Below are 15,011 nucleotides of genomic sequence, written 5' to 3' on the forward strand. Positions count from 1 at the left end.
TTGAGGGGATATTTTGGATTTGAGTCTAAAGGTTGGAGATGGCCTTACGTCCAGAATACTAAAACAGAGTAAAAAGTTTCCCACATTCAAAACTTTAAAAAATTCAACCTCCCTCTTCCCTTTTAGCTCCATTTAATTTGTATTTCATCCGTACATAAAGGTAATGACAAACATTACCTACCACAGACCTATCTTGGCAATGCCAATGCATATACACCACAGAAGGTGATTCTGTACATTAAATTTAATTCGTTTCCACCTAATCGACATGTCTCTTCGACCAAAAAAAAAACAGACATGTCTCACTGTATATGATATATATTCAACTTCCAGGACTCTAGTGTATATAGTAAAATACGAGACGGGAAAAAAACAAATAAAATTATTCGAAAAAATATGTGTACATGTGTAACACACACACTAATAATATATATGAAAGGAAGAGGCCGGCAGGCATTTGTAAGACAAACACAACACAGTCCAGTACAGAGAGAGAGAGAGAGAGAGAGAGAGATGGCAGTAGTTGAAATCAGAGAATGGTACTTGGCCTCTTATGCACCTGAAGGTGTTCCAACTTCGGATCATCTCAAGCTCCGGACTGTCACGTTCTCACCGGATTCGATCCCCGAACGACATGTCGTTCTTGAGACCCTCTTCATCTCCGTAGAACCCTATTTGCGCAGCAGGATCACTGGCCGAGAAGACGGGCTATACGCTCCTCAGTTCAACCTTAATGAGGTTCAGTTCATATCACATATTTTACAAACACATACATACTTTCAACATTGATGTCAAAATTACATCTCAGGACTATAATCTATATGTGTAGGTACTTTCAACATTTGGAGTCGGAAGGGTAATTCGGTCAAAAGACAGTGACTATGTTGAAGGAGACATAGTGGTCAGCCCCTTCACACCCTTTGCTGAATATGGCGTGGTGCCATCCCACTTGTTAACAAGAAAGGTTGATCCAAACGATGGGATTCCATTGCCTGAATATATCAGTCTGCTAGGCAATTCTCTTTCTTTATCTCTGTTTCCTTTTTCTTTTTTCCTGTTTTCTGAGAAATACTTCCCAACCTACATTGCATTGCTCCGTTTTTTCTATCTCTCTCCTCATTTGAAGTGACATCAAGAGAGAGATTGGAAGAAAAGCGACAATGCAACGGGATTAGGTAAGTTTTTCTCCTCTTTTTTTATTATTATCTCCAATTCAAACCCCATTAATTGATTTTACTTAAATTAATTGATTCAGCAAAGACCAAATTAATTATGACGTGATTATATGTAAATTTGTGGTTAATGATGGTGTGTGTATACTATAGGGGTACCTGGGTTTGCAGCATGGGTAGGAATTGAGGTGATAGCAGACCCAAAACCAGGGTCGAATGTGTTCATATCAGCTGCAGCTGGGGCTGTTGGAATGTATGCAGGACAGTTGGCCAAGCGTAGGGGATGCAGGGTCATTGGAAGCACCGGATCAGATGAGAAAGTAAGTGTTTAGATTCCCCAGCAAACACGAAAATATATACTTTATTGATATTTTTCAGTCCTACTATAAATCTTTGGGAGTTTCACTAAAACGTCCAAAATGGGAGCTGAAATTATAAAAAAAACCCAACACCCAAAACACTTTATAAACACACCCAAAACCCATTATTACACACACTCAAAACCCATTTATAAACGGGACATTTTGGAAAAAGCAAAAAGAGAGAGAAAAATTTTAAAAGAAGCAAAAATGGACAAAAATGCCTTTATTTATTTTTAGATTTCCTAAGGAATCCAATACATTTGCATGTCTTTGATTTGAAAGTTGAGTGGTTTTTTTGTCTTTTTTGAAAAAGCTTTGGCTTTTTCCAAAAATGAAATTTTTTTTATGTCTAAAACCTAAAAAACCTTTTATAAACACACCAAAAAAATATACAATTGTTGATTTTGGGGTTGATTTTGGGTGTATTTCTATGTTTAAATAATGTTTGAGTTTTTTTTTTTATAAATACATGTCTAGGATTGGATTTATTTATAAATTTGTATAAATCTTTTCCTGCACCAATCATCAATGTTAAGAGGTTTAACTGAACAAAGTCTTTAACTAATCAAATGATAATGGAGAATTATTGACAACCTTTTTTGATCTTCTGACGCTTTATTCGGTTTTTCGCCATTTAACTAATCAAATGAAAGAGAAAGGTTGTAAAAAAGTCATTGCAGAACTCTCAATTATTAATTTGGTCACCTAACAATTAAACAGATGACTTGTGATGAATATAAAACAAATAAGAAAATATAAATTGACACCTCGTGATGAGGTCGCTTCCAAAGAGAGACATTGTTGGCCTTACAAAGAATCAAATCAAACTACAGTTTTATGGTACAATAATTTGTTGCTCTGATTGTTGATAATTTGTGGGTTCTTCATTAGGTGAGGCTCCTCAAGGAGGAATTCGGATACGATGACGCATTCAACTACCACACACAGACAGATTTTGATGCTGCTTTAAGCAAGTAATTATTGTTTGGCTAATAAATAAGTTAGCATTATATATGAGTTTGAGAAGCTAGCATGCATCATGGAATATTTGTTTGCAAATTATACAGCTACTTTCCCAATGGAATTGATGTGTACCTTGACAATGTTGGCGGTAAAATGCTTGAGGCAGTTCTCAACCATGTCAACAAGAATGCAAAGATCCCTCTTTGTGGCATGATATCTGACTACAATAAGGTAAATGGTATATACTACTATTTGTCTTCTTATCACTTATACATACACACGCAAAACCTTATTTAAGGGGCACTCTTGTAAGGCTCATCGTGCATTGTATTTTGATGATCAAAATCGTCTATTTTCTAAGTTTTCACATATTTATATAAGCATGACCTAAGTTCACATGCATAAAAAGACGCGTTGTATTGACAATTTTACATATCCACATATGTATTTGTCTGTTCCTCAAATGCTAATAAGCTCACATGTATTTTTGTGCAGGTTTGGACTGAGAGAGAGGGGGTGAGAAATCTGCTGAATTTGATCGGCAAGGAGGTGAATATGCAAGGGTTCATGGTGGGTTCATACTTGCATCGTTTTGGGGATTTTGCAAAGGAGATGGAGAGCCACCTAAAGCAAGGCAAGATTGGTTCTAAGCTCAAGATCTTCCATGGAATTGAAACATTCTTGGAGAGTTTAGGATCCCTCTTCACCAGCTCTAATGTTGGAAAAGTAATAGTCCAAGTCAAGTAAATAATATATAGGTAGGTTGAAGTGAATCTAATTATCTATGTCATGGGACTTCTATGCAATATGTTAAATGCTTCGTCAGAGCTCTCTTATTCAGACCTACCAGACCTAAATTTTCTTTTGAGTCATAATTAAGATGATTTCTTGTTGAGAGTGTTATGGTTCCATCAAATTGAAGTTTATTTAAAAATTTCTTATGAGTTATAAGAAGACATACGTTATGAATTAATAGAGAGCATTTATTCTCGTATTCAAAGCTAGATCTCAAATCTCTCCTCTTTTTTAGCCTCAATACTTGTACTAAAACTATAAGTAAGTTGTCTATCAAATTTTGTTCGACTAATTGACTCAGTCACTAAATTCTTATCGTACTGCCAAACTCAGTAAAAAGGTGATGCGAAGCTAGACATTTGAGAGAGATCAGACAATGGGTGGTGTGGGTGAAGAGATGAGAGTATTGGAAAGCAGAGAATGGTACATTGCGTCTTATGCACCTCAAGGTGTTCCAAATTCTGATCATCTCAAGATTCGTACTGCCAAACTCTCACTAGCTCTTAATTCGATCCCCGAATGGCATGCCGTTCTTGAGACCCTCTTCCTCTCCGTTGATCCATACTTACGCAGCAGAATGACTGGCCGAGAAGACGGCCTATACTTCCCCCAGTTCAACCTTAATGAGGTTCACATATTAACATATTTAAATTTAGTGATTTCTCCAATCTAGCTTATTCATTTCTATGCACCAAACGAGCTAGAATTTGGAATTGCGAAAAGAAACAGAGATAAATTAGGAGAGAAGTTTGCCTAACAAGCTGATATACTCAGGCGTTGAAATCCCATAATGTGGATCAATCTTTCTTACTATAGATTGGGATGATACCACGCAATATTCAGCCAAAGGTGTGGCAGGGCTGCTACTATGTCACCTTCACTGTAGTTGGTATTGTTTGACTTAATTACCCTTCCAACCCCAAATGCTATAATAACCTGTAATATCATGCAAAGACAATAACCATTTAATCTCAACAGTAATTTGATCTCAATGTTCAACACTGAATACGTGAACCTTGTAAAGGTTGAACTGGGGCAAGTATAGGCCATCTTCTAGGCCAGTCATTCTGCTGCGTAAGTATGGATCAACGGAGAGGAAGAGGGTCAAAAGAACGGCATGCCATTTGGGGATCGAATTAAGAGCTAGTGAGAGTTTGGCAGTACGAATCTTGAGATGATCAGAATTTGGAACACCTTGAGGTGCATAAGACGCGATGTACCATTCTTTGCTTTCCAATACTCTCATCTCTTCACCCACCCATTGTTTGATCTCTCTCAGATGTCTAGCTTCGCATCACCTTTTACTGAGTTTGGCAGTACGATAAGACTTGAGTGACTGAGTCAATTAGTCGAACAAAATTTGATAGACAACTTACTTATAGTTTTAGTACAAGTATTGAGGCTAAAAAAGAGGAGATTTGAGATCTGACTTTGAATATGAGAATAAATGCTCTCTACTAATTCGTAATGTATGTCGTCTTATAACTCATTAGAAATTTTTAAATAAACTTCAATTTGATGGAACCATAGCACTCTCAACAAGAAATCACCTTAATTATGACTGAAAAGAAAATTCAGGTATGGTAGGTCTGAATAAGAGAGCTCTGATGAAGCATTTAACATATTGCATAGAAGTCCCATGACATAGATTCACTTCAACCTACCTATATATTATTACTTGACTTGGACTATTACTTTTCCAACATTAGAGCTGGTGAAGAGGGATCCTAAGCTCTCCAAGAATGTTTCAATTCCATGGAAGATCTTGAGCTTAGAACCAATCTTGCCTTGCTTTAGGTGGCTCTCCATCTCCTTTGCAAAATCCCCAAAACGATGCAAGTATGAACCCACCATGAACCCTTGCATATTCACCTCCTTGCCGATCAAATTCAGCAGATTTCTCACCCCCTCTCTCTCAGTCCAAACCTGCACAAAAATACATGTGAGCTTATCAGCATTTGAGGAACAGACAAATACATATGTGGATATGTAAAATTGTCAATACAACACGTCTTTTTATGCATGTGAACTTAGGTCATGCTTATACAAATATGTGAAAACTTAGAAAATATACGATTATGATCATCAAAATACAATGCACGATGAGCCTTACAAGAGTGTCCCTTAAATAAGGTTTTGCGTGTGTATGTATAAGTGATAAGAAGACAAATAGTAGTATATACCATTTACCTTATTGTAGCCAGATATCATGCCACAAAGAGGGATCTTTGCATTCTTGTTGACATGGTTGAGAACTGCCTCAAGCATTTTACCGCCAACATTGTCAAGGTACACATCAATTCCATTGGGAAAGTAGCTGTATAATTTGCAAACAAATATTCCATGATGCATGCTAGCTTCTCAAACTCATATATAATGCTAACTTATTTATTAGCCAAACATAATAATTACTTGCTTAAAGCAACATCAAAATCTGTCTGTGTGTGGTAGTTGAATGCGTCATCGTATCCAAATTCCTCCTTGAGGAGCCTCACCTAATGAAGAACCCACAAATTATCAACAATCAGAGCAACAAATTATCATTTGATTAGTTAAAGACTGTGTAAATTAATGTTCAGTCATGGATCATAAACCTCTTAACATTGATGATTGGTGCAGGAAAAGATTTATAGTAGGACTAAAAAATATCAATAAAGTATATATTTTCTTGTTTGCTGGGGAACCTAAACACTTACTTTCTCATCTGATCCGGTGCTTCCAATGACCCTGCCTCCCCTAAGCTTGGCCAACTGTCCTGCATACATTCCAACAGCCCCAGCTGCAGCTGATATGAACACATTCGACCCTGGTTTTGGGTCTGCTATCACCTCAATTCCTACCCAAGCTGCAAATCCAGGTACCCCTATAATATACACACACCATCATTAACCACAAATTTACATATAATCCGTCATAATTAATTTGGTCTTTGCTGAATCAATTAATTTAAGTAAAATCAATTAATGGGATTTGAATTGGAGATAATAATAAATAAATAAAAAGAGGAGAAAAACTTACCTAATCCCGTTGCATTGTCGCTTTTCTTCTTATCTCTCTCTTGATGTCACTTCAAATGAGGAAAGAGATAGAAAGAATGGAGCAATGCAATGTAGGTTGGGAAGTATTTCTCAAAAAACAGGAAAAAAGAAAAAGGAAACAGAGATAAAGAAATAGAATTGCCTAGCAGACTGATATATTCAGGCAATGGAATCCCATCGTTTGGATCAACCTTTCTTGTTAACAAGTGGGATGTCACCACGCCATATTCAGCAAAGGGTGTGAAGGGGCTGATCACTATGTCTCCTTCAACATAGTCACTGTCTTTTGACCGAATTACCCTTCCGACTCCAAATGTTGAAAGTACCTACACATATAGATTATAGTCCTGAGATGTAATTTTGACATCAATGTTGAAAGTATGTATGTTGTAAAATATGTGATATGAACTGAACCTCATTAAGGTTGAACTGAGGAGCGTATAGCCCGTCTTCTCGGCCAGTGATCCTGCTGCGCAAATAGGGTTCTACGGAGATGAAGAGGGTCTCAAGAACGACATGTTGTTCGGGGATCGAATCCAGTGAGAGCTTGACAGTCCGGAGCTTGAGATGATCCGAAGTTGGAACACCTTCAGGTGCATAAGAGGCCAAGTACCATTCTCTGCTTTCAACTACTGCCATCTCTCTCTCTCTCTCTCTCTCTCTCTCTCTCTCACTGTGGACTGGACTGTGTTGTGTGTCTTAAAAATGCCTTCCGGCCTCTTCCTTTTATATATAGTGTATGTGTGTTATACATGTACATACACACAATAATTTTATAGTTTTATAGCCAATAATTTTATAGTTGCATTTTTTCCATATCGTATTTTACTATACACACTAAAGTCCTGGGAGTTGAATGTTTGATATATCATATACAGTGAGAGACTTGCCAATTAGTGGGGTACACAGTCACCTTTATGTACAAATGAAATGGAGCTAAAAGGTGATGGGTACAAGATTAATATTTTTCAGACCACAAAAAAAAAAAATACAAGATTAATATTTTTAGTAGTGGACACGGTTATGTGGAGTAATAATAGGTAAGAGAGAAACTACTTGTCCTTTGATCATTTTAGATAATGATGATGTTCCTAACTTGATACAAAATTAAGATAAAAGGTAGCTTTATATAATAGCCACTACCGAATTAACACACAACTAATACCAAACATAGTTAATCCAACTAATTCATGCCACATTATTATTTTAAGGGCTAATATCAAAACACACTTAAAGTTTGGGGGTTTAGGATTTAGGGGTCATTCTCTCAATATGAGTTCCTGAGTTTCAATTTCATTATTTTACACCTTATAATTTTCAAATTTGACCAATTTAAATTTTCCATTAAGTTAACCGTTTAATCAGACATTAAATGTTGACGTGTCTATTGTGGAACCCACTCACTAACCAACCTGTTCTTAATTTTTTTTATATATAAAATGATAAAATAACATAATTTTTTAAATAAAAAATAAACTCATACCTCATTTGAAGCCTCTCTAACTTCAATCTCACCATTCATGAATAAATACAAGATATTTTTTCACCAACATAAACGTATAAATCTCGTTAGAGTTGTAGGTACATCATGGTTTGGGAAAAAAGTCAAAATAGGGTTGTAGGAACATATGTGGGATGTAGTAAGCAATTTAAATTTTAAATTTTAAATTTTTTTGTCCTTAATTGTAATTATGTAAAGAGGTAAAATAGGTTATTCATATTTAAAATTAGTATAAGGTGCAAAAGCAAATAATGGGGTGCTAATAAAATCTCCTTAAAAAGAAACTTAAAAAAAACCCAACCTCTCCCGTCCAACAAACCCAGTGCCCCCTGTTCACCACCTCTCGTCCCACACCAACCCCAGCCCCAACCCTTCTTCTCTCTCTCTCTCTCTCTCTCTAGAGTCGGCTCGGTGGCGAAACACCAAAACCAGTTCTCTGGCTTCGGCTCGTGCCGATGACACCCCCTCCATCTCTTCGTCCCTCTCTCTCTCTCTCCGTCACACCTCATAATCCCTAATGCAAGACTTTATCATGTTTTCACATCAAGATATCTATAAGGATGAAGTGGGACTTAGCTTTTTCAGTGTGAATATTGAGCAGCACCGATTTAGCTTACTCTTTATATATGGATGCTATCTGTCAATTGACTTCTAGTTTCAAGCATAACATTTTATCATCACATCAATACCATGCAAGGGCGGAACCAGAAATTTTTCAACGGGTGGGCTAGCTAAAGTTATTAGCTTTAAAATTTAGTGATTATTTTTTTTTGGTACTTACAATTTCTATAGTCTTTCTAGAAATAAAAGTAAACATTAAATCATATAAACCAAGCTAGTTCATAGCTCCATAGACTAATTTTCAATAAGTTTTAACATAAACCAAATAGGGTTTAACACCATAGTGGATTGAACATCTAAGATTTTTTTACCTAGATTGATCTTAGGTTCTTTCATGCATTCATATTATAGATGAAAAGTTATTTTATGTAAAAATATTGACTAAGTATGAAAAATGGGTTTTCGAAATAATCATTTTCTTAAGATAATTTTTGGCGGCTTTTATTCCTTACACATCAAATAAGAAAACTTGATTTTATGGGATTTTAGTATGAAGTATATATTGACTTAATGAGCCATTATTTTTAGCCTAAATCGTATTTTGCACTAAAACCGATTTTTCATATTTTGATTTAGTGGGAATTTGATTTTCTAGTATTTTTATTTGAATCCAAATGAGGGATACTTCATTGTTTACATTGTAAACTTAAGTAAATGGAGTAATATAAAAATAAATAAAAGTAAAATGACAAAGACATTTACTTAAATGTTGAAAATGGAAATAAGGTAATCTGTACAGTCACTGACTGGGCTAATACTGAAAATAAGTTAAATATATATATAAGTTTTATATTTTTTTTTCTTAAAAAACCACACTGGACTACAATCCACTGTAGCCCTTAGTGTGGTTCCGCCCCTGATACCATGTATACTAATAATAATTCAGAACTCTTATAAAATGAATATCGATCAGACAAAAAAAAAAATCAACTGATAGGGATGGGGAGCTGGGAGGAGAAGGGGACAAAGAGAGGAAAGGGTGCCCGTCACTAGCCGACGCAAGAGAATTGGGTTGGGTTTTGGTGTTCACTGAGTCGATGCCATAGAGAGAGAGAGGGACATAAAGAAGGTTGGGACTGGGGTTGGTGTTGGGCTAGAAAGGGTGGTGAACAGTGTTAACTATGAGTTTAGTTAAGAAACTGTTAGTTAATCATGTGCAGCTCACGTGCTCTCTGTTAAGTTTGTTAGTGAGAGTTAGATGTATTTGTTGAAGTTTTTTTTTTTTTTTTTGTGTGTGTGTGTGTGTGTGTGTGTGGTTATATTAGGAGATGTAAGTACCGTACTAAAGCAGAGCTTCTGGTTATTCAATTTAGAAAATCAAAAATACATAATTACAAAGCTATATTCCTTTTTACATCCTCTCTTCCTTATTCTCTTGAAATCCCTAAACCTCGAACTCTTCTTCTTGTTCAGATGGTATCAGAGCCCTTCGTGGCTTGACACTTTCAATTTGCTTCCGATTTTCTGGTCTTTCTCTTCTCAGTGCGCTTCTCTCTCTGTCTATACTCTATATTGTCTTCTCTCTTTTTTTTTCTTTTTTTTTCTCTCTTCTGTGTCTTCCTCTATTTTATGGTCATCAATGACAATTTCTTCTTCTTCTTCGATCAAAATTGATGGTTTGTTTGGGATTATTACTCTTCGTCTCAAAGAAGATAACCCATTACATTGTCTCTTTTCTTCCTATCTCTCTCCTGATGTCACTTCAAATGAGGAGAGAGATAGAAAGAACAGAGCAATGCAACATTGGTAGGGAAGATGTTTGTACCAATTTTTGCCTAAAATGGAAGATAATGTCCTATGAACATAAAATGGCCAAAATATGGCTAAGTATGTTTTGCTGCAGTCAAATGGAGTGACCCGATTTGCATCTTCCAATCCTCAAATAAAGTTTCATCCATCATGAAACTTGTTCATTAGGATGTCTACTACAACATATCCAAAATTGGCATCATTTGGATAAATGTGGAATCCAGTGCTCAATTCTTTTGTCCAATGAACAGTGTCCGGGTAAAACATGTCCTGCCCGATTTGCATCTTCTAGTGCTCAAATCAAGTTTCTGTAACCCAAATATATTGCATATAAGAGAACACTACATTGTTCTATAGCCAGTGGAATGATCGAAAGAGCAACTTGACACACAACACTTCTCCTCAATATCGATTTCTGTATACTCTCTCACAGATGGGGTATGAGCTCTCTAGAGTGTAGGTGATTCGATTTGAGCATGGACTATGTCTTTATATGCATTAGTCGGAACTCCTTGCCCATCAAGGAGTCCTCAACCTCTCCTTATTGCATTAGAATTAGGAGTTCTAATCCACTATGAATTAGGAACCTTAGCAGTCTTGGACTCAAACTGAAACACTTCTCTCCAAGACTTATAAGTCCAGTTATAATCAAATTCCTAGTCTCCAGATCGGTTTGGAACTCTATGTTGATTAGCAGACCACTTGAGTAAGATTTAAGACATAAAAATCCTACATTCTCTCACTTAGTCAATAATAAACAAAACCATGTTTCGACTACTTTATAGCCATGGAAATCAATTAAATTGTATTCCTAAACAAGCTCTTGGTCAACTATGAAAACAAGCATCAGATCATTAAGGTGCCTTGAATATAAAACATCCAGGACCTTTATAATCACATATACCTATCTGCATAGCCACATAAAGCTTCCGTCAAGATTAGAACACAAGATGAACATGACTTTTCTTTATATACCAAAAAAAAAAAAAAAAGAGGTTTTATATGTCATTACCATATGTAGTTCACTTCTAATTGAGATTACAAGATCTCCCTTTCCAAAATAACTCTTTCATGAGTAATATCTAGTGTAGTTATTGAGGCTAGCTTGTCTACACTTGATACCAACTGAAATCACTTGTTTAAACAAAATTAAACACATAATCAAATAATAAGAAACTACACTTTAACTGGAACTCAAACAAGGTTTTTAAATAATAGAAATGTAAGCTACCAAATGAAGACTAGATTCTAAAACAGACTCCTACTAGTCCTCCCTATCAAAACTGGACACCAATCCCATGCTTCTAACATGTCCATGAAACACACCATTTGGCAGACCCTTAGTTAACGGATCAATAATCATGGAATGTGTACCAGTATGATCGAGCTTCACAAGACCATCCCTAACATTTTCTCTAATTGATAGATATTTAAACTTCAAATGTCTAGTGCATGATGATCTTTTGTTGCTTTTGGTGAAGAACATTGCAACACTATTATTATTCCAAATCTGAACTGGTCTTTCAATTGAGTCAACAACCCTCAAACTTGTGATAAGATTCTTGAGCCAAATAGCTGACTTGCAGCTTCATAACATGCAATGTATTCATACTACATAGTTGAGGTTGTAGTGTGTTTGCTTCACACTCTTCCACGAGACAGCTCCTCCTCAAAAAATGAATACATAACCAGAAGTAGACTTCAAAGAATCCACACATCCTCCCAAATCTGCATCTGCATAACCAACTAACTCCAGATTCTTGCCTATAAACCAAATTGTAACTTTTGGTTCTCTGTAAATATCTTAAAACTTTCTTTGCAGCCACCCAATGTGCTTGGCCTGGATTGGACTGAAATCTCCCCAAAACATTTACTGCAAAAGCTAAGTTTGGTCTAGTATAGACTTGAGCATACATCAAACTTCTTACAAGTGAGGCATAGGGCTTGTCAACCATTTCTAATTTTTCTTGTTCAGTTTTAGGTGATTGTTCCATACTCAGTTTGTCTCCTTTTGAGAAGGGCACATCTCTTCCTGCACAATTCTCCATATTAAATCTTCTCAACACCTTCTCTATGTAACCTTTTTGGGATAATCCAAGCAATCCTCTTTCCCTATCACGGCTGATTTCAATACCAAGTACATAAGAGGCTTCTCCAAGGTTTTTCATATCCAAAACTTTGGTATCATGTAGTAAAGTCAAATTTTTGCTTGCCAAGAGAATGTCATCCAAAAGTATGAGAAAAATAAAATTTCTCCCATTGGCTTTAATATATATACATTCATCCATAGGGCTTTCACTGAAACCATGAGACCTCACCACTTCATCAAATTTCAAATACCATTGTCTAGAACCTTGTCTCAATCCATAAATGGATTTCCTTAATTTGCAAACCTGATCTTCTCTCCGTTATTGAATGAAACCCTCAGGTTGCTACATGTAGATCTCTTCATAGAGGTCTCCATTCAAGAACGTAGTCTTTACATCCATTTGATAGAGGTAGAGATTGAAATGAACTACAAAAGCCATCATGACTCTAAAAGAGTCCTTTGTAGAGACTGGAGAAAATGTCTCATTGTAATCAACTCCTGCCTGCTGTGTGAATCCTTTTGCAACCAACCTAGCTTTGTATCTGTCAATGAGAACCTTAGAATCCCTTTTAGTTTTGTAAATCCATTTGCACCCTATAGGTCAACATCCGTGAGGCAGTTGAACCAATTCCTATAATTAATTAATCTACTCTCATAGATTAATTAATTACTCCTAAACCTATATATTATTATCACTTAACTACTTTTCCAATATTGCAGCTGGTGAATAGAGATCCTAAACTCTCCAAGAATTTATCAATTCCATGGAAGATTTTGAGCTTTTCTAGATTTTCTAATTCATACTTGGCCGAAGCGCCGATTCCAAACTTTGCATCACCTTCATATTTATTGGTTTGTCACGTTGATTACCAAAAATGCATGCGTTGCATCATTTTTTGTACTAAGATAATAAGTAATTTAATTGGTCATTCACAAAAGCAAACACAATTTGTTCGTCAATGCATCTCAAGCAATTTGATAGGAAACCAAGATGCCTATGGATAGTAATGCTTGGCCCATGAACTGACAAGTGAGCCCAAACTGGAGGCCCATAACATAGTAGCTTGGTTATGGACGATCAAACACTTCGGTACTTACTTTCTCATCTTATCCGGTGCTCCCTACCACCTGCAGCCTTTTAGATTGGCCAACTGCCCGCATACATGCCAACGCCCCTGCGGCTGAAATGAACACATTGGACCCTGCTTTTGGGTCGATATCACCTCAATTCCTACCCATGCTGCAAACCCAGGTACCCCTGCATTATACATATAAAATCATGTCAGAGTTGATTTTAAGTAAAATAACATATAAGCTCGTTTGGTGCTTATAATTGGCTTGGATTTGATCATATTTAAGGTACATTGAAAGAAGAAATGAAGAAATGTTGTCCAAGTTGAAGGTATCCTTAAGATGGATTACTAATATTCAAGAAAACTTATCCCATGCAATTCCCACAAAATGATAGGATTAAAAAGTAAAAAATACTTCACATCTACCTATATTTCCTCCTTCAACATATCTTAAATTTAGTAAATTATCCAATCTAATCCAATTCTAAACACCAAAATAGCTAGAATTTGGAATAGAGAGAAATTTGCCAAGCAAGCTGATATATTCAGGCGTTGAAATCCCAGAATTTGGATCAATCTTTCTTGCTATAGATTGAGATGATACCACACAATATTCCGCCAAAGGTGTGACAGGGCTGATCACTATGTCACCTTTGCTGTAGTTGGTATTGTTCGACTTAATTACCCTTCCAATCCCAAATGCTACAATAACCTGTAATATCATGCAAAAGCAATAACCATTTAATCTCAACAGTAATTTGATATCCTATCATTTTGTGGGAATTGCATGAGATAACTTTTCTTGGCTATTAGTAGTAATCCATCTTACGGTTACCTTCAACTTAGACAACATTTCTTCATTTCTTCTTTCAATATACCTTAAATATGATCAAATCCAAGCCAATTCTAAGCACCAAACGAGCTTATTTGTTATTTTACTTAAATTCAACTCTGACATGATTATATATGTATAATGTTGGGGTACTTGGGTTTGCAGCATGGGTGGGAATTGAGGTGATAGCATACCCAAAACCAGGGTCCAATGTGTTCATTTCATTGCATTTGGGGTGTTGGCATGTATGGGCGTTGGCCAAGCTAAAAGGCTGCAAGGTAATAGGAGCACCAGCTCGGATAAGAAAGTAAGGGCCGTCTGTAACGCGTTTTGGAGAATGTTTTCGAGAATGAAATCAAAAAACAAATTTGCATTTTCAGGAAATGAAAATGCGTCTGGTAGATAATTAGAAAACATTTTTAGAAAACAAAAACAATGAAAACGTGTTTGGTAGTACAATTGTTTTTCATGTGTATTTTTGCTAATTTCAATTCTATTTTTTTTTTTTAAATTCTGATATTTTTAGAGGCTAAAATTATTATAAACAATGAAAATATGTCTGGTAGTAAAAATTGAGAATAATATTATGTGAATTATTTTTCAAGGGTACTTTTGCTATAATTTCTGTTTTGAGAAAATATTTTTAAAAATGTATAATTTAACAAATGAAAAATTCTATTGTTTTTTAAAAGATAAAACTATCTTTATCTCCTTCCTTTTTTCCTTTTTCTTTTTCCTTTTCTTTCTTTCTTCCTCTTTCCTTCCCATATCGTTCCTTTTTCTTTCCTTCTTCCTCTTCTCTACTTTCTCTTTTCT

At 35.7% G+C, this 15,011-nt stretch overlaps 3 protein-coding genes across 3 annotated transcripts; 1 reads left to right on the plus strand and 2 right to left on the minus strand.

Moving 5' to 3' along the window:
• Window positions 1–467: 467 nt before the first annotated feature.
• Window positions 468–3,491, plus strand: LOC103329289 (2-alkenal reductase (NADP(+)-dependent)-like). Its single transcript, XM_008231736.2, has 6 exons — window positions 468–738; window positions 830–1,013; window positions 1,326–1,492; window positions 2,426–2,508; window positions 2,602–2,728; window positions 2,993–3,491. Exons 1-6 carry the CDS (start codon window positions 514–516, stop codon window positions 3,242–3,244), a joined length of 1,038 nt encoding a protein of 345 aa, XP_008229958.2. The 5' UTR covers window positions 468–513; the 3' UTR covers window positions 3,245–3,491.
• Window positions 3,492–4,102: 611 nt separating this feature from the next.
• Window positions 4,103–4,538, minus strand: LOC148918211 (2-alkenal reductase (NADP(+)-dependent)-like). Its single transcript, XM_089050511.1, has 2 exons — window positions 4,302–4,538; window positions 4,103–4,228 (listed from the first exon to the last, which is right to left on the minus strand). The coding sequence occupies exons 1-2, from the start codon at window positions 4,536–4,538 to the stop codon at window positions 4,103–4,105; spliced, it is 363 nt and encodes a 120-aa protein (XP_088906637.1).
• A 193-nt stretch (window positions 4,539–4,731) lies between these two features.
• On the minus strand, window positions 4,732–7,037 carry LOC103329290 (2-alkenal reductase (NADP(+)-dependent)-like). The gene is made up of 6 exons (XM_008231737.2): window positions 6,745–7,037; window positions 6,473–6,656; window positions 5,989–6,155; window positions 5,705–5,787; window positions 5,483–5,609; window positions 4,732–5,218 (listed from the first exon to the last, which is right to left on the minus strand). Exons 1-6 carry the CDS (start codon window positions 6,967–6,969, stop codon window positions 4,967–4,969), a joined length of 1,038 nt encoding a protein of 345 aa, XP_008229959.2. The 5' UTR covers window positions 6,970–7,037; the 3' UTR covers window positions 4,732–4,966.
• Window positions 7,038–15,011: the final 7,974 nt, after the last annotated feature.

The sequence above is a fragment of the Prunus mume genome, linkage group LG4 (genome assembly GCF_029339155.1).
Source record: "Prunus mume cultivar Tortuosa linkage group LG4, ASM2933915v1, whole genome shotgun sequence".
Classification (NCBI taxonomy): Eukaryota; Viridiplantae; Streptophyta; class Magnoliopsida; order Rosales; family Rosaceae; genus Prunus; species Prunus mume.

What these genes read in the sequence shown, in the direction of transcription:
- LOC103329289 (XM_008231736.2), top strand. Translation starts at nt 514, where the DNA reads ATGGCAGTAGTTGAAATCAGAGAATGGTACTTGGCCTCTTATGCACCT. An exon ending in CTCAGTTCAACCTTAATGAG is followed by an intron (nt 739 to 829) that starts GTTCAGTTCATA and finishes CTATATGTGTAG; the next exon opens with GTACTTTCAACATTTGGAGT. An exon ending in GCACCGGATCAGATGAGAAA is followed by an intron (nt 1,493 to 2,425) that starts GTAAGTGTTTAG and finishes GTTCTTCATTAG; the next exon opens with GTGAGGCTCCTCAAGGAGGA.
- LOC148918211 (XM_089050511.1), bottom strand. Translation starts at nt 4,538, where the DNA reads ATGAGAGTATTGGAAAGCAAAGAATGGTACATCGCGTCTTATGCACCT. An exon ending in TCAACCTTTACAAGGTTCAC is followed by an intron (nt 4,229 to 4,301) that starts GTATTCAGTGTT and finishes ATGATATTACAG; the next exon opens with GTTATTATAGCATTTGGGGT.
- LOC103329290 (XM_008231737.2), bottom strand. Translation starts at nt 6,969, where the DNA reads ATGGCAGTAGTTGAAAGCAGAGAATGGTACTTGGCCTCTTATGCACCT. An exon ending in GCACCGGATCAGATGAGAAA is followed by an intron (nt 5,788 to 5,988) that starts GTAAGTGTTTAG and finishes GTTCTTCATTAG; the next exon opens with GTGAGGCTCCTCAAGGAGGA. An exon ending in TTTGATGTTGCTTTAAGCAA is followed by an intron (nt 5,610 to 5,704) that starts GTAATTATTATG and finishes CAAATTATACAG; the next exon opens with CTACTTTCCCAATGGAATTG.